Raw genomic sequence first — 19,186 nt, 5'->3', positions numbered from 1 at the left:
CAGTCATAGCCAAGGGTGCTAATCAACATCTGGCTCCTCGGCAAACTAATAAAGTCAGGCTTTTTATTTTAGCAGAGTGTTTTTCCACTAAAGCACCGTCGATTCTGGCCGTCTTCATATGCAAGCTCAAGTGTTTCTAATTTTCATGAGCTGGAAAAAAGACAAGGTTTGTTTATTGTGTATCCGTCAATGTGTGTTTTCACAGCAGGGTGTGTTCTTGGATTTCACCGCACTAGGACGTCATCCCCAGGTGCTTCCATCATCCCCCTTACCCTCTCTCTCTCTCCTTTTCTCTCTCTTTCTCTGTAAATACCTATTGGATTAGGTGGGCAGCTGTGGGGAGGGGATACTGATTGACATCTAGGAGGCTGGAGTTTTGTTCAGACATGCAGACGACGGAAAAAGAGGTACACAAGGAGAGAACTGTGTTTCTGTACATGTGTGTTTGAGAAAGGGGGGATTCAGAGTCTTTTGCTTTACTGTTGCCATCTAAACCCATCAGATTTTCCCCTCAGGACATAGATGAGATCTCAGATGTCTGTGGTTGAACCTTTCGCCTGCAGCTAACGTCTAAACCAGAAATGTCCACAGCCTACCGGCACCGTCTCATGCGCACACATTCTTGCAACACCTTCTGGTTGTAAGCTGCAAATGAATGCGGTACACATTGGCTGTAAACAAACAGGGAACTGAAATACTTGTACAATTGCTTTCTGGAATGGTGTAACATGTAATAAAAGCATTTTTAAGCTGTTTGATGGCAGCTATTTTTCTCTTCCTGCCATCTCTTGTTTCTCAGTTTTCTCTCTCACTGCAGTAAAATGTAAAACAGCGCCCCCTGTGGCATCACTGCTAAAATGCTATATTTTCTCTGTGCAGTGTTGGAAAAAAAACATGCAAGAAATGTTGCTTTTCCATAACAAAACTAGCTGGCTTGAAAAAGTTCAATGAGTTTACAACAGTTTCGACACACTTTATAAATAAAACACTTCATAAATAAAGAGAGCTGAAACTATACAGACTCCTTTTTTTCTCATCCATTCACTACGTAACAAATAAACAAATAAACAAATAAACAAACAAGCATGCTTCTGGCTCTGTTTGGAGAAGCATACTACCACACTACTGTCAGATTCAATGTTAAGATCAAGGTTTCTTAAAAAAAGATCTGGTTTTATCATTAGTTAATAAGTACAATTTAAGTCAAATTTAATTGAATTATTAGCAAGGTGAAAACTAAATGCCACTCTCTGAATTAAACCAATAACAAGGTGATGTCATGTGACATGCATGGGTTCTGCTTCACATACACATATATAAAAAAAAACGCAGGTGTTCAGATTCATATACAATACTCACACAGCGCTGCCATTTCTTTGGGAAGATCCGCCCCGAAGCGGCCAAACAGGCTACTATTGGTCAGCAGGTCGAAGGGGGGGTGGCTCCTCATGGAATTGAAGGAGAAGGGGTAGACAGCAGGGGGAAAACCAGTCATGTGACCAACCTGCCGTTCCCGGTTGGTTGCCATAGTGATGGTTGGTTGCCAAAAGCCTGCCCGGCCGGTTGAGTGTTCCTTTGGCGTACGTGACAGCGTTGGCAAATTGCTCAAGATTTTACCTCAGCCACAACTCAGGGTTAGGGTTCAGTTGGCCAACAGGATACACCTGTAGAGAAAACACACAAGAGTTATTGCACATAAAGAATTTATTGAGTTCAGTTTAGTATGTCGAAAACTTTCCATACTACAGCAAACCATAGCATGCATTTATGCATTTGGCAGACACTTTTTTACAGTTGTGACTTACAGTGCATACAAGTTATACTTTTTATCCTATCTGTGATTCCTGGAATCAAGCATGAACTTTGCGTTGCTAATGCAATGCTCTACCAAGTAAGCTATAGAGACATGAAATAGTGTTTAAAAAAATCTAAAGCAGTGGTCTCCAACATAGTGCCCACGGGCACCAAGTTGCCCGCACAGAGTCTGTGAGTTGCCCGCCAAAGCACATTCTACTAATAGCTTCAACTTTAATATTTATTTATTTTATATTTTTTGTATTAGCTTGGCTTCGTTTATGTATGTTCACATTTAAAACAATGATAAAACATATCAACAAGTCAAATAAAATAAAATTAACAAGTAAAACAAAAACGTTTGAGTAGCCTATATAAAAAAGTAGCCCATATAAAAAAGTTGTGGAAGCCCTTGCTTACAAAAAAAGTTGGAAACCCCTGACCTAAAGATTATTGAAATACAAATCAAATCAGTTTACACATACATTCCCATCAACACACGTGAGTGAACATATACATTACATATACATTACATATTACGTTACATTATAATTTATTCTGAAAAATTCAATATATGTTTTCTTGTATAAATTTTGAAACACTTACTTTAACTTTATGTAAGGAATAATTGACGGCGGGCTGTTGAATTATTAGAAAAATAATGCAGACCCGAGGTGGTGATGCACATTATTTTTCAATAATTCAAAGGGCCGCAGTCAATTATTCTGCTTATACTACGGTTACCACACCTCAAGACATCGATCACATGATATATTTAAAGAGCACCTATTATGGGATACACGTTTTTAAACATCATTTTGTGTGTAAGTGTGTATTAGTACATGCTAACGATATTCAAAAAGTACATACCTCAAAGAAAACGATGACGCGAGTTATCGTCTCTAACGTTCGAGGACTACAAAAAACACTCGGATTGTAGGCAACAGTTTACTTCCTGGGATTAGTGACGTAGATAAGACCAACATTATCATAGTTCAGCCCTCTCTGCTTTGCTTGGGTACGCCCTCAAAGACGAGGGTGGGGAGCGCCGAGTCAGAAGAGAGCTAAAATGGCGGAGGTTGGGAGTCCCTGCTTTGACTCTGTTTGCAAACTCTTGTTTCATTGTTTAAGCGATTAAATCTCTCGAGTAGACGCTGTCTCTTTAGATGCGAGGGAAAAATAGCACTTTATGGACTTACACAGAGGACATCATGTTTAATACGGTTCCGGAAAAATCCAGTCAGAAGTTGTTCACGGAGTTTTCACAATAACTGCTTCTCATGAACCGAAGCTGGACGTCTCCTTCTGAAAGTTGGATTACTGTGCACTTCTGGATCACAGGCTGTAAGTATTCACGTTTATTATTTGCCTTTTACTGTACATTACGTAACCGGTAACCGGAGATTAACATAATGTGCGTGTAGAGCTAAGCTTGCAAGCTAATTGTCTTGTGTTGTAATACTGTATTTCATAAACAACGTACCATATTTACACACGTGTATGTTGAATTATGCAGACTATCGTTTTTTTTATCGATGTTGGTTAAGACATGTTTACAAACTTGCTAAGTTACCAGCTAAACTGTTACCGGTAAAATTTGTTCTCATGATCAAACTCAAGAAACTATAAGTACAGATGATTTGTTTAAAGTTATATGTATTTTACTGTTGTTTTTACTTGAAGCTTTCTTAGATTTTGAAACGAAGTAAACACGTAGCCTAATGTGTGTTGCTAATGTTGGGCCATGTAACATGTAATACATTTACGTTTTAATGAATAGTCTAACGAGTTATAGTCGTTGTACTCTATTGTTATAATATGTCTTTTTGACTGAATACATGTTTGTTTTATTTGTCTATATCTTAGATTCGCAGCTGGACACATCCTTCTACACTGTATGCAAACATGCAACATCATAACACACAGTACAAGGAGTCAGACTGGCATATGAGGAGCAAAGGTGTGTAACACAAATGATGTATTTAGCTAGTGAAACCACTACCAGTCTTAGATGTAGAACTGATGATGACAAAGTTTTTTTTCTCTGCATAATCATAGGAACCCAGACAGTAGCATCGTTTCACAATGTTTCCATCACCATCATCAGTGGATGCCTTTGCCGTCCGTAGCCTGAGATTTCAGATTTGCAGCAAAAAAAATTGATTTTCTCATTTATTGGAATGCTATGCAGGTATTTAAGTATTTTAGTAACTGTGTTAAATAAAGTAGTATTTACTTTTACAATAAATTTATGCTTGCTTATATTTTTACAGGTTGTACCTTGCAGCCATCCATTACAATGTCACCAAGCCGTAACAAAAGCAGGAGAGGGAAAGTACAAGGCTATGTTCCCAAAACACACAAATGACATACCGTAAGCAGTAATGTTTTATTTCAAATACATTCATAATTAAAAACTTAATGTATGAAGCAGGGAAATAAATGATCAAAACAAAAGATTTATTGACCGCAATATTTCTACAGTTATGTGGATGATGTGATCAGGCTTGTGTTTGCTGAGGTATTTGAAGATAAGCTGAAGGAAACCCCAATTCCAATGGACCTGGCATCACAGTTTGAGAGACCTTCAAAGGAGGACGTGATTGCATGCCATCTTCAGTGCAGGGGTCGTCGGAAGCCAACATTCCGATCAGGAAGCTCCAAGCGTATCTGGAGAACAACACACGACAGGATGATAACCCTAAAGTGTCATCTTAGATAGCATCAGCTGACAAAGCTTTGATATGCCATTTATCTGAATAGATAGCTGTAAGAAGTGAATTGAACAATTTTTGAAAGAAGAGCACAATATGGTTACTAAAGTATGTTTATTTGTATATTGTTTAACATTTAAATATATATTTGTAATAAATAAACTTTTGACTTTTATATTTTCTTTAAAGTTACATCTTTTGTTCTTTTGGGTACTTTGTTACTATAATGATACTTTAGTGTTATTGGTTTAAAAATGTAATAAAACTTACTCTAGTCCTGCGCCTCAAAGGCTTATATTCGGTACAATAAATGTTCTGTGTGTAGGGATTTAGACAATTTGTGCAAAACCTGGATGATGAATCACGCAGGTAAGAGGCCCTGGAACATGTTGCATTCTCCTTAAAACCTAGTAAGTAAAAACATAGCACAGTCTTTCATAATAAAGTTTACCATAGTAAAATAATGTAGAACTAACATTCATTTCAATTAATACTTTTTTTGTGCTACATTTGGTGTTTCCATATAGTTTGCACAGTAAAATAGTATGTAAGCAGTATTTTATAATTAAGTTTACTATAGTAAAATAATGTAGAAATTACCAAGTGAAATCGTTTTATAATCATTTCAACAAATACTTTATATGTGCTACATTTGGTGTTTCCATATAGTTTGCACAGTAATACAGTATGTAAGCAGTCTTATAATAAATTTTACTAGAGTAAAATAATGTAGAAATTACCAAGTGAAATCGTTTTATAATCATTTCAACAAATACTTTCTATGTGCTACATTTGGTGTTTCCATATAGTTATGTAGTACGTTATAATTACCTTTTGGATGTCTTTGCAACACATTTTCGTCTTCGTTTAGCATTCTGGCAGAGCTAAGGACACCTAAAAAAGTTAAATCCAATCGCATTCATTGACGGAGATCGTTTATATCGTAACGGCCTTCTGAACTCTCTGGATCGAGCTCGAAGTGGTAAGGCAGTACAGACACCATCGTTTATAGAGAAATATAACGCTTGTTTACGATGCCTCTGAGGCTGTGACTCTCAGTCAGAATCTGTGTCAACCCATGCGTAGTCAGGGGCGTAACCTTTCAAACACAAGCCGAACCCAGCTGACCAATAACAGTTGAGTAGTCATCTGACCAATCCGATTACACTAGACATTTTGGGAGGCGGAGACAGGAACTAAACCGAGCGTTTTCCAGACAGTGGGAAATCGGTGAGGTATGTAAGCAATTTATAAGACTCACAATGCATTAGTTCAAGTTTTAATAACATGTATGTACTATGGGATATTGCAATAACGTGCTAACGTGCCAATTTATTAGCATAATTGGTGCTCTTTAAAGGGATTCGCACGGTTTTTGTACTCAAATCGCTATTGTGAGTAGGACTATTTCTTCACGTCTCATCCAATGGCTCTTTTGCTTGTTCCAAAACACCATTTTAAAGCTGGCAATTGAGACATTGATAACATTCTAATGCAGATATTAATTAAGTTATTAGAAGGAGAGCGAGAGACACAGAGAGAGAAAGAAAGAGAAAGCAAGCGAGAGAGGCCGAGCGAGCGAGAGAGAGAGAGATTGTGTGAAGGAGGCATCCTCTATATGTCTCTAAACAGAGCTGTTATTGCCTCGGAAAATCGTCTGTCATGTTGTTTTTGTTATTCTGTTATTACAGTTAACTATGCGAAGTGTTATGGAACTATAATGTTGTCATGAGAGCTGCCTGGATCTACGTTCGCCATGCGTTTCCCAGAAAATAAGTGCACACCTCAGAACGTTCATCGGACAATCAGATTTAATCATTCAATGGACCCGTAGTGTAAATTATATTACAGTTTTTCTCAGTCGCTTTGGTACATTTCTCAGATCAGAATTGAAATTCTCAAAACTGCTTGTTCAATTCTCACATCATTGTGTCACTTGTGCACATCAAAAAAGCAGTTTCTCATTTCTTTGAACAAGTTGCAAATGCTTTGGTACATCCATGCAAATGATTATGTACAATTCTCTGCTTTTTCCTACATTATCAGTTGCTTATATCATGTAGATCAAAATGTATTATAATGATTCTCTGTTGAATAGTCTCACCCCCCACAACATGTAGGCATTAGTTCATAGTATAAGTCTTTACATGCAAAATGGTTGAACATGTTGTCAAAATACAGGGTATCATCAAACATATTTCTATACATTTCCATTAGACATTTTTTCTAAATCTGTCCTGAATTGGTAAATTGCTCCCAGGTGAATCTTGACTTTCTGTAACAGACAGAAACGTCCCCAGCAAGCAAAAACCAAGACGTTGAAATGACTGCTAACTATTGACCCAATATAGTCCGGCTATGAGTAACCCACTTCTACCCTAAATAACCTTGAATTTGGTTACATGCAATTTTTGCCAAAATAACTTGAAGATATGATATTCCAACATGTAAGCAAAGTGTGTTCAATGTGTTTGCTTTCATTTCTTTTACATGTTCTTATTGTTCTAAAAGTAACGTTATATGCATCATCTATTCTTGGGCTATGGTTAGACATCTTTTAGACATCCGTCATGTTCACATTTCTACTTTTGTTTTTTTTTCTCTTTATGCTATGCAGTGCTTGCAGTGCTGTCTTTATCTTTCTTTATGGGAATGACATGGTCTTTCAACGAATTACAGTACAAACAGTAAAAGCGTAAATGTAAATTTTGTCCAGTCTCTTGCAATCAAACTCACACATAACTTATAGTAAGTGTAACTTACAATTTACAATACTTGTCGTCAAAACTTTAGCCATAGTTTACATCAGAACATCACTTCAGAGTAAACTGTTATATTGACAACATGACTAAACAATTTGACTGTCTTATCCGTACACAATGACACAATGACTTGTTATTCTGATGGCACTGACATGTTCATTGACACAGATTTTTAATTTTGAGAGATGAACTAAGTATTTTGAGTAAAAGAGTAGCTTTTGCAGGTTATCCATGATGTTTTGCTATTTGTACAAATTGTTGTGAGAAATGCACTTACTGTTTTGCAAATTGTGAGTATGATTCGAGAAATGTACCAAAGCGACTGAGAAAAACTGTAAACCACGGGGCTGTTGACTGCTTTATTCTGATTGGGTGTTGATTATTTTTCTGTAAACCGGACACCTAACTTGTCAAGTGACTTAAAAATAGGCACCAGAGAGCTATGTTTGTGGTAACCGTGGTATAAGCAGAATAATTGACTCCGGTCCTTTGCATTGTGCCACATTCCAACCTTGGGTGTGCATTATTTTTGAATAATTCATCGGCCCATCGTCAATTATTCCTTATATGGTAAAGTCATTAAACTATAGAGTAGCAAAAATGTAACTATGGGAATGATGTTTCGACTAAAAGCATCCAAAATAAATAAATGTATTTTATTATCTTCAGTGTAGTCACCCTTTGCCTAGAATTTCCAAAATCGTACTTGTGGCATTTCATCACCAAGCTTCTTAACTTGAGATGAATTTGGAGAATACCGAAGGAGATCACATCTATTCTGAGCTCTTGTTGGTTGTTTTACTATTCAAAGTCAACCATTTAAAAAACAATTAACTAACAATTAACATGAGCATTCCTGAAAAAACGCTAACAATTAACCTTAGCATTCCTGAATAAGGATTAAAAAATGCCTAAAAAGGACACTAATTGTACCTCCTGTCTAAGCTTTCCAAAGATATGTGACATGTTTAGCTTTTTGTTGTATGTCATAAAGTTTTCTGTCAAATAAAAGAGTGTTCCTTCCACGGTACATTGGAACTTTAAGGGGTTAAATAAAGTTTGAGCTGTCTAATTAAATAAATTGTTTAATTGCGACAACTATATTTTGTCTACAAAAAGTCATTTAAAACATTTAAACATATGACTTCAGATTAAAAGTGTTTTAACATCACAGGAAACATTTCAGTCGAGTGTTTCAAAACGTTTGGCCAAAACTTTTTCCTCGAACAGAATTCAATTTAAATTAAAATCCTTAAAATTTAATTTTTTATCTGCATCCTGTTTGCTATTGGAATTGACATGACATTCATGGTACAATGATATTCTGAATGTTGCACAAACCTGGTTAACACAAAGTGAGGACAGAGAGAAAAAAAGAGCAATGGTGGAAAAAAGGAAAATTAGAGTGGTTAGGAAAAAGTTAGGCTTGGAGGAAGAGAGAAAGAAATATAAAGAGAGAGAGCGAGCGAGCGAGCGAGTGAGAGAGAGTTCTTGTCTCCTCCAATTTGAAAAGTGTCCAGACGTTTGTGGTGTTTCCAGACTATTCCATATGATTTAAATCACCGAAACTCCACAAGAAAGAGCCTCTCTGTTTGTGCTGCCAGTCTCTCGGCCCTGCACGGCTTTACTCTCTCTCCCCACCGACCTGAGGCCCTGACTCGGGATCCACTGGAGAAGACGACAGTCAAACGAAAAGCAATGGCGTCCTGGTTGTCCAAATAAATGTGCGTATATGTTTCTATTCGGTTCTATCTCTTGGTTTCTGTTTAACTTTTCATCAACGACAAGGTCAAAAACGAGGTCACCCGCATTGTGGGTGAAACCGGACACTCCACAATTATGGAAGTCGATTTGAACCTGACTCTGAAGCCTGAGAGACCTGCGGTCTATCTCCTACGCACGCAGACCATTGAAGACTAAATCAGAGGACCTTTCATTAACTTAGTGGTTTTCATACTACGATAATGACATTTAAAATACTCTAAACCCTCACAGACGTGATATTTTTAGATTTAATGGAGTTTATGAGACGTTTTAATGTAAACGCACCTAAGTTCACACACACACACACATACACATGTGTGTGTTTTATGTCATTTTAATAGAGAAAGAAGTCCTCTTCATCACTTCAGCGTTGGTCTGTCCCCTTCAATTTTTTTGCTTCCTCTCCCTCGGGTGATTTTATGAGTGGGTGGTGCCGCCGGGTTGTTTTTTAAATGTGGTTTCTGAAAAATGAGCTGAGCCAAAGAATTCAGCGCTTTTTGGAAGTGCTGCGGTTTGTGAATCAGGGCAAAAAGCAAGGGAAAAATCCTGCTCATGAACTCGGCATAAACACGCTCAAAGCGAGGCAGATTCAGTGACAGGGTACGGGCACTGGGGGGCACTACGGGGGCGACTCTCTGGCCAGGAAAAGAGCTTGGGCTTTCCAAAACACACATTCGTACGGTCTCTTTCTCACCGTCGCACCTGAACACATAGTCTTAGTCTCTCCATAACAAACACACACATGGCTCTACTGTAATCCACATAAAGAAACCCTGAGAAATCCAAAGAGTTCTAAGTCACTGTTCGTACATCCTGAGAATCGTATGTAAAAACATCCATTAAAAAACGCTAAAGCAAATATGTTTTTCTCTCACAATGTGCCCTTTTCTTCTACGGCTCCAAGCGTACACATCTGTCCAACACTCGCGCTAAACACACACTACTCCCTCCTCCCAGTCACCCTCTGGTTCTGTTTCTTTCAGCAGAGCCAGTTAATTACAGCCTACTGCTTCAGGCAGCTTCAAAACCACTACTAATTTAGAGTTCCATTACAGTAAACTATTCCACATGTGCATCCAAGCTAGTGTGGCCACGTCTAAGGAAAGAGCTCAGCAGATAGGCACACGCCCATAGCCAGCCACAACAAGGCCTTGCCATCTCCCCCCACCCCTTCTCTCCGAGTCTGGTTTTCATCTGCGTCTATGTGCCCTCGAACCCATCCCTGCCCGCACGGCCCCCTCCTCAAAACCCCCTCCTGCTTCAACTCCGTCCATGACCCCTCAGAACTGTTCCATATGTAACAGATATCATTTAGAGCTCAACATTCAAAACCACACACTGCTGAGTTTAACGTGTTTACCCTGGAGACCAGGCACTGTAGAATAAATTCTTCGCAGTGCCGACGGGATAAATTCAAGAAACGGCGAAGTAAAATCCTTACCGTAATCTAAAATGATACCGTAATCAGGTTTTCCTCACATATCAGTCAAGGACGGGAAATATATGTTGTATTAGCCAACCATGTTACCAAAATTTGAAATGCTTCATTTGAAATGTGATTTATACGAAGCATAAAATAAAATACTTAGTAAGATTAAAGAGACACTCCACTTTTTTTGAAAATATGCTCATTTTACAGCTCCCCTTGATTTTTACCTTTTTGGAATCCATTCAGCTAATCTCCAGGTCTGGCGCTAGCACTTTTAGCATAGCTTAGCTTAATCCATTGATTCTGATTAGACCATTAGCATGGCGCTAAAAAAATAACCAAAGAATTTGGATATTTTTCCTATTTAAAATTTAAGACTCTTCTGTAGTTACATCGTGTACTAAGACCGACAGAAAAGTTGCGATTTTCTAGGCAGATATGGCTAGGAACTATACTCTCATTCTGGCGTAATAATCAAGGACTGTGCTGCCGTAACATGGCTGCAGGAGGCGCAATGATATTACGCAGCAGCCGAAATAGTCCCCTTAGTAACTTTCAATGGCAGGGGACTATTTTCGGGCACTGTGTAATATCACTACACCTGCTGCAGCCATGTTACAGCAGCAAAGTCCTTGATTATTACGCCAGTTTGAGAGTATAGTTCCTAGCCATATCTGCCTAGAAAATCACAACTTTTAATTTTCTGTCGGTCTTAGTACACAGTGTCAAAACAGAAGAGTCAAGTTTTAAATAGGAAAAATATCCAAACTCTTTGTCTTTTTTAGCGCAATGCTAATGGTCTAATCAGATTCAATGGATTGTGCTAAGCTATGCTAAAAGTGCTAGCGCCAGACCTGGAGATTACCTGAATGGATTCCAAAACGGTAAATATCAAATGTTTAACTCTAAGGGAGCTGGAAAATGAGTATATTTTTAAAAAAAAGTGGAGTGTCCCTTTAAGATAAGATAAGATAAGATAAGATAAGATAAGATGTATAAACTTAAACAGAATCTACTGGAAGAGAGTGACCCCTCTCAATGCATTATAGAGGATTAAGTCTTCTGAACTTTTGACTCTTTACCGGTAGTAAGAACATTGAGAAGCAAAAGAAGGGAGACACTGGGAATAAAACGAAAACAGAAGAAAATGAAAGAGAGCAACAGGGACAATGAGCTGAGAAAAACATCAAAATCACACCCAAAAAAACATTTAAAGGGAGAGAAAGAAGAGTAGTGGAAAAAAAGGAAAAAAGCAAGCAGGGGAAAATCCAAAACTCATGCAGCCTTTTTGAAATGGGGGAACCGATTGAAAAGGGATCTGTGTGTTCCTAGAATTTTCCCAAACACAATAATGAATTAATAAAACACTTGGCGCCTGTGTACTTTCATGAGTCACATCGGCAAAGAGTTTTACAGAGTATGTTCTGCTTTTATGGCAGGCGAGCTGTACGCATAAAGTGAGCTCATTTTGGGGTCCTCACCCTCTCTCTCTCTTTCTGGCAAGGGCCCCTGGGGCGCGCACACACATGTGTATAAGTACATAGTACACACACGTTCTCCCATTACTGCTATTCTCTGGCTGACCCTTACACACACGCTCATTCAAGCTATACTATAGCCAGCTCTGGCAGCTTTTCTGGGCTGGGAGGATCGAGGTGGGGGTTTGCGGGCAACAGTGGGCACCCACCACAAGCCCGGCGTTAGCGGGGCTTAGAAATACAGCTTGGGACTTTCCAAAATCCTGATTTCACCACTGTTTCTCCTCACAGAACAAACACATCATTAGCAGAGCATGCTGGGGCCTATTAGCCACGGAAAGAAAAAGATTGAGCGGGACAGCGAGAGAAAGAGAGAAAATGCTCCTGGCATGGCTGGGTGATGCGCTCTGTATCTGTGACAGAATCAGCTCTGTGTAATTCATGGCTGCTCTGGGCGAGTAGATGACAATCCTCTCCCCTTAAAATGCTAACGTTTACCACAGTGAAAAAGCAAGCATGAAAATCTATCCATTTCATTCAAAAGAGATCAGGTGTCACCACTACTGAATATATCACGTTCCTGAACTACTATTTGAGAAGAAAAATGAAAAGTAAAAAAAAACGAGACATCGCAGGAGGCATTAACCACTGGAGCCGATGGTGAGTTATTTTTTTTCCTGCTGCCTGGCTACAACCGCAAGCCATTCTTCCAACAAAGCTGTGACGGATTTGGGATGGTACAGCGGTTTGAGTTCATTTCCTGCCTGCAGTATGGATATTTCCATTCCTTCGTACTAAGCTTGTTGCTTTAAAGCTACTATAACTTTCCACATTAGTCCGTCAATCGGCGCTAAGACAGATCGACACATCCGAATGAATGCCCTCAAGCACCCCCTGAAATACAGAGGATCTGTGTAGCGGCACGAAATTAAGGCCTTGAGAGTTTGGCCACAACCATGGGGAGTATGGATTCAGATCAGACAGCTTCAGGGCTCTGGAATCTTCAACGAGAGGTATAGGGTTCACTTACAATATAGAGCAAATATAAACCGTTCCAGTCGTAAAAACTGGTTTAGAGCAAGTAAAAATGTAGTAATGATGACAGAAAAAGACAGATCAAACCAATTTCAATGAAACCAACCGGTAAATCGAGATGAAAGTAAGAGGACCAATGTTTGGTTTCCAGAAAACGTCATTTATGCCAAATGCATAAATGTAAATTGAAATGTGGCCTACAAAATATTAAAAAAACCCATCTGATAATTAAAAAAAGAGATCTGCTCACAGTTTACATACTTTCTGAGAAACAAATAACTGTCATATCCTGCATAAAATATGACCACATGTATCCGAGGGATGTTTACGCTCAAAACTTTGATGGCTGAAACAATTTGTCTTCTTGTTATGCATGGGAGACATTACAAAAAGACATTGGTGAAATCATAACAGTGCCGTGTGCCATAACCTTGAATGAGTTCTGTGTGGATTCAATTGAAGAAAGATGTTTGAAGGCGAGACGTATTGTGTGGAAAGTCTGGCCGAGTCGAAGGCACCTCCAGGCGTTGTGTGGAGGCCACATGGTTACGGGTAGGGTCAAAAAACCCAACTGAAGGTTCAAAGGGCAGACATCATTAACACGCATATACAAAGTCTTTAATGTATATTTTTTTCCTTACGAATATGTGTTCCTATTCCAGCGCCACCTCACCACGAGGGCCGTCGGTTTACGGCGCTGTCAAGCGTTATTATTATTAATAAACAATCGTAAAATATAGTCTCGCCAAATTGGACTGCTGCAAAATTAAACAAAGCGTATCATTGTCATCAGGCAGTTGTTGCTGAGAAAGCCCTTCATAAACCTTTTTATTGTGGGAGATAAAACTGACACGCTTAAATTCCTCTGCCCTCTGACAGGCAAATGGTAGCGCAACATTAAGAGTGATAGATGATCTTTCACTTCGGAGTCACATATCCCATCAATTAAAGCCCATCCGACGGAGAGCCCTTTCCTGGCACCCGACAAACATTCTTCACACCCAATCACCGAACACAGACAACGCCATAATATCCATCATGCTACTTGAGTATAACTTTCCCCCCAAAGTAATAATTCAAAGCATTAAAAATCAAAATCAATTGTGAAATAACCAGTGGCTTGGGCAGGGACTCTTAGTTTCAGAGCCAAACTACAGGTCAAAACATTGTCGAGTTACTCACTTTTAATATCACAGCAACCTGTATGATTTTTTTTAATGGTATGAGCGAGAGCAATTTAAAACTTTTTTGTCATTTGGAAACATAACTCAAAATGACCCTTCTCAGTGGAAATATGGTCCAAAATGTTTTGTGACTGCATCGCCCAAACCAAATTCAAAGGTGATTTTTTTTTACTCTACCAACATGCAGTAACATTCTGATGTAGTTAGGGCTGTCACGGTTATGACAGTTAATTGTCTAATAAATTGTGGCGATCATGACGATTAATTGATGGTTTTATTGCTTTGACATTTAATTCTCATACTTTTTTTGTTAGTTTATGAAATAATTTTCAAGTTTGTGATTATTTAAATGTAATACTTTGCAACGTTTACCTGGCAGTAAATATTAATACACATAACACATATTTTAAAGTAATCTGATAATGTCTCATTTATACAGGCGCTGCAGCTCCCCCTTGTGTTTTTTAGAGAGATGCGCAATCATTGCGGTGATCTGAAATTATCGCGATGAGGTCAAACAATCGCGGTGAGGCGATTATTTATTCATTGTGACAGTCCTAGATGTAGTTACTGATCATGAAATTGGAGACCATTCCCTTGAAATCCGATCATAGGTGGTCACTCGAGACCCACTTTACTACCTCAGTGCCTCCCACCTGCGTGATGATCGGATCGGCAAGTTGGATCAGGTGTAAACATTCAAAGAGGTGAAGAAAAGTGAAATGGAAACAGTGATGGGATAGATTGAAAAGACGAAATGACACATCATTTGTGACGGTTCTGTTCCATGATGTGATGTGGACAAGATGAGCTCAGGCGAAATGCAGTAGCGATAAACAACTAAAGAAAAAGAGACACTTGTTTAAGGAGGATGAATAAAAAGAGAATGAACACAGGCGGCGAGCTTGTTTATGATTGCGGTATTTCTCTGAGCGACAGAGGGTTAAATAATTGGTTAAGGATCAGAGCATTAACATGATCGTAGCTAGATTGTACTTGCGGTTTATTACATAGAGTAATCAGACAAGAAATCTGATTTATAAAAACAAATGAGATGGCCACTGAGCTTAACTAGCTATTTCAGATGAACGCAGTTTATTTAATCAGGGCAATAGAAGGTAATAGATGGGGCTCATTACAGTAGCCTTGGCAAAGGGAAGCATTCACATCCATACACACACACACACACACACACACACACACACACACACACACAGCTCAGACGCATTAATAAAAAATAAGAGCCTTGACAAACACACACGCACACAAGGAGGAACTTGTTATGGGACACGCTTTCACTCACATTGCTTGACACATAAGATCTTTTATACACGCGCAGTTAAAGACACACATCCTTGCACACCTGCAAAAATACACAAGGAAAGCAGTGATCTGATGGTTTCCTTTATAATTACAGGGTGCAGAACAGTTGTACCCCCCCAAAGATCCCCTATAAACCACCTGTTCAGACCCTCCCTGCCATTTATGTTCTATTAGCCCAAAATTCCAAAGAGGGAGTCAGGAATAAACTCCTGGATTTATGATTCCATGCCAGAAACCAGACCAGACAGATACATATAAGAGAAGACAAGCAGACAATAAAGTGGTCTAACCATACAAAAAGCATCTTAATAATTTATTTGGTCTAAGGCAGAAATAAGAAGTTAAACTGACTTAAAATTTATGGATAAACATGGAAATATATTGACGGGAAGCTTTTCAAATACTCATATAGTATTTATAGGCCTATAATTACACATAAATAATAACAAAATGTCATTGCAGTCTAAAAAAATGCTACAATATGCAGCATGAAGTTAAAACAAATTGGTTTTGCAAGTTAATTTAACCTACTATTTTAAGTTTTGCTTGTGAAAAGTTGACATAACTTATACAATCAAGTTGGAATTGTTTAACTTAATTTTTTAAAGGGATAGTTCACTTTAAAATGAAAATTCATTTACTCATCCTCATGTTGTTCTAAACCTGTATGAATTTTTTTTCTGATGAACACAAAAAAAGATATTTTGAGAAATGATGGTAAGCACACAGCAGTAAGTGAGCATTGACTTCCATAGTAGGAAAAAAATATTTTGGAAGTATTGTAATAAATGATGAAGAAAATATTTTGATAAATTATGAAAAGCACAAAGTTTATGGTACCCATTAAATTCCATCATATTTTTTATTCCTACTATGGAAGTCAATGGTCACTTACTGCTGTGTGTTTACCATAATTTCTCAAAATATCTTCGTTTGTGTTCATCAGAAAAAAGACATTTATACAGGTTCAGAACAACATAAGGATGTGTAAATGATGACAGAATTTTCATTTTAAAGTGAACTATCCCTTTAAGTTAAATTAACATACAAATATATGTTAATTTGACCAAAGTGCTGCGTATTTTTTACAGTGTAGGTTATTTTCAACCCAGCATTAGGTCAAAATTAAGGGATAAACCAAGCCATTTGTTTAAAGTAACCAGAAAATGTTTTTTATTTGACCCAACACTAGGTTAAAATACAAGCCAAAGCTTTCGGCACTTTTTGACCCAACGCTGGGTTGAAATAACCGTATAACCACTTTATGAACCGATCCAGCAGCTAACGCTGTAAATTTAAAACTCAAGTTCGGGTTATACTACGAAGGCGCATTTCACTGTCATCCAAAAGGAAAATATACCCAAGAGCATAGTGACAGCAGTTTGTCCAAACATACAAACAAATTAAGACGCTCCCATATTCCATTCCAGTCACTGTACTGCTGAGAACAGATTCCACAGTCCTGCTGGAGTCAGAATGGGAGTTTTGGTTGTGGTGGAACGTGAATATCTGGTTTGACAATGGTTTGTTTTTCCTTGTTTCTGGTTCTTTTGTGCGAGTTCATGTAAACCAATGTAGCTGATCTCTGAGACATAAACAGCTTGCGACAGAAAATAGGCTGGCCCATTTTTTTCTCATTTTTACAAAAGGTCAATACATTGGTGCGCGCGTGTGAGTGCATTGCGTATGGAGCTGCACTTTATTTCAAATATATTTTCCTCGGGCCAGATTGAGTTCAGATGTGTTAGCTAACGTTCTGTCACACATTCAATAAGTCATAAATCATTCACAGCTGGCTGACACACTACCAAACATCGATGGCATAAACTTTCAAAAACATTTTCAGGTTGCGAAAATCGCAAATACAACATGATGGAAAAAGAAAAAAACGTGTAAAACCTTTAAAAGCACAGACTTGAGCAAAAGCATTTAGTCACAGATAAAATCACAGCTAGAGAACAGGTGCTACACTTTGTGCAGTTGGTGTTACTTCACTTAAGTTAAATCAATCAAAAAATATGATAAATATCTAACACAATAAATCTTGTTACAATGTTAATCACGTTTTTCTATATAAAATATGGTTTCCAAATACTTTTTATGCATGACTGTCATGTAAATGGTGACAAGTCTACCTGATCTGACCCTTCAAACTACGTTCCTGAACTTGAATGTATATTCAGTTAAATAATTCATAAATCAGTAATCATTCACTTAAACTGTTATTTTAGATGTTGCCACTTGAGACACATGTTTCGGTTTACAGGCAAAACATTTTTAAGGGATGCTTGTGAAAACACCTTCCCTAACCACAGGCATTAAGTACACAACACTTTGTCTTGCACAAACTGATCTCAGATTTACACGCATACTTGTAATTCACATAGTTATGAGATACTTTACACTGAAACAAAACCCATATCTGTCAGACAAAGTGTTTTACACATGTCAAGGGGTATATGCTATCAGGTAAACGTATGCACCAAGCCAAAACAGAAAACACATCAACAGCGCAGGTAAATGAAAACACGCGGATTTACAGCGCATGCGCGACATTTAGATTAATTTTTCGGAACGATCAAAAAGTTGCGATCGATCGTCTTAGACAGACGAGCTGCTGTATCTGTTTACTCTGGTTTTAAATCACTGCGCCCCCTGAGTCTTGACTAAACACGGATGTAATTGTAAACGAATAAGTTAAAGTGTTTAATCGATAGAAAGTTAAACTCACCCGCTCCGACTGCGATCCGAGAGAAAGAGTCGCGAGGAGAAGAGACGAGGCGCGCGCCTTCTCCTCTCATCAGAGTCGCTTTCACACCACTCACGCTCGTTTCTTTCTCTCTTCTTCCTTCTTCTCTTTCTCTCTCTCTCTCTCTCTTTCTCTCTCGCTCTCTTCGTCTCTTAGAAATAATTATGCGCTCTGATTCATGAACCCTGCCTGTGTCACGTGACTCCACCCTTCAAATATACAGCACATTTTTCACAAGCCACAAAATGCCTGGAGGGACGAAACAGAGGCACGGAAAGCTTAAATTTCTGTTTTTAATTCTCTGACTCTTTCTCTCTCTCTCTCTCTCTCTCCCCCTCAATCTCTTCTCTCAGTTTGTGAGCTCTGTCTGTCTTTCTCCTCATTTCTTTGTATTCACAAAGTGACATGCGTTAAGTAGCAAATGATGTAGGAATGCTGGATACAGTTTGCTCACTGTGTTTCATATAGGATTACTGCAGACAAAAATCCTATTCCCTGGTCGACACTAGGACTTAAATAAGGTGTATGGTTTAAATTCACACGTTTTACACTTGTAATTTTGAAAGGGATTTAGCATCACTTAAAATTGGATTATAAAGCCCCACTTCAGAGTCAAACTGTGGTGCCAAAGGTATACAATACCTATACAGTAGCCTACAGGTAATATGGTGTACTGTATTAACAAAAATGGTGCAAAATTGAAAAAAAATTTACCCAGGATTAAACTTGACCCTGGATTAAAACCTTTAAGCATGAAAAGCAGCAAAAGATCTGTTCACGACTTTCGTAAAGAGTTTACGCATTTGGCAGATGCTTTTATTCAAAGCGTCTTGCAGTGCATTACAACGTATACATTTTATAAGTATGTGTGGCATTTATAAATATATATATATAGTTTTAGTGTATACACTTTGTGAAGGTGTGCCTGACTATACCACACTGTATGAATACATA

General features: G+C 38.2%; 1 protein-coding gene and 2 long non-coding RNA genes across 3 annotated transcripts in view; 1 reads left to right on the top strand and 2 right to left on the bottom strand.

Moving 5' to 3' along the window:
- rarga (retinoic acid receptor gamma a) overlaps positions 1 to 18,371 on the bottom strand; it is a 60,537-nt gene extending 42,166 nt beyond the window's left edge. The window contains exons 1-2 of the mRNA XM_065285334.2: positions 18,215 to 18,371; positions 1,360 to 1,664 (exon numbers count right to left, since the gene is read on the bottom strand). Of these exons, the coding sequence (XP_065141406.1) occupies positions 1,360 to 1,528 (169 nt within the window). The 5' untranslated portion in view covers positions 1,529 to 1,664; positions 18,215 to 18,371. The remainder of the gene's footprint in view (positions 1 to 1,359; positions 1,665 to 18,214) is intronic.
- On the top strand, positions 2,573 to 4,414 carry LOC135775265 (uncharacterized). The gene is made up of 5 exons (XR_010543853.2): positions 2,573 to 3,138; positions 3,661 to 3,754; positions 3,853 to 3,985; positions 4,068 to 4,168; positions 4,279 to 4,414. It is a non-coding gene; the product is annotated as an uncharacterized lncRNA (long non-coding RNA).
- Positions 4,346 to 5,860, bottom strand: LOC141281356 (uncharacterized). Its single transcript, XR_012335644.1, has 3 exons — positions 5,340 to 5,860; positions 4,779 to 4,915; positions 4,346 to 4,464 (listed from the first exon to the last, which is right to left on the bottom strand). It is a non-coding gene; the product is annotated as an uncharacterized lncRNA (long non-coding RNA).
- Positions 18,372 to 19,186: the final 815 nt, after the last annotated feature.

Source organism: Paramisgurnus dabryanus, chromosome 21 (genome assembly GCF_030506205.2).
Source record: "Paramisgurnus dabryanus chromosome 21, PD_genome_1.1, whole genome shotgun sequence".
Taxonomy (NCBI): Eukaryota; Metazoa; Chordata; class Actinopteri; order Cypriniformes; family Cobitidae; genus Paramisgurnus; species Paramisgurnus dabryanus.
Note: the sequence above shows the minus strand (reverse complement) of the source record. Positions and strands in the feature narration are given on the sequence as shown.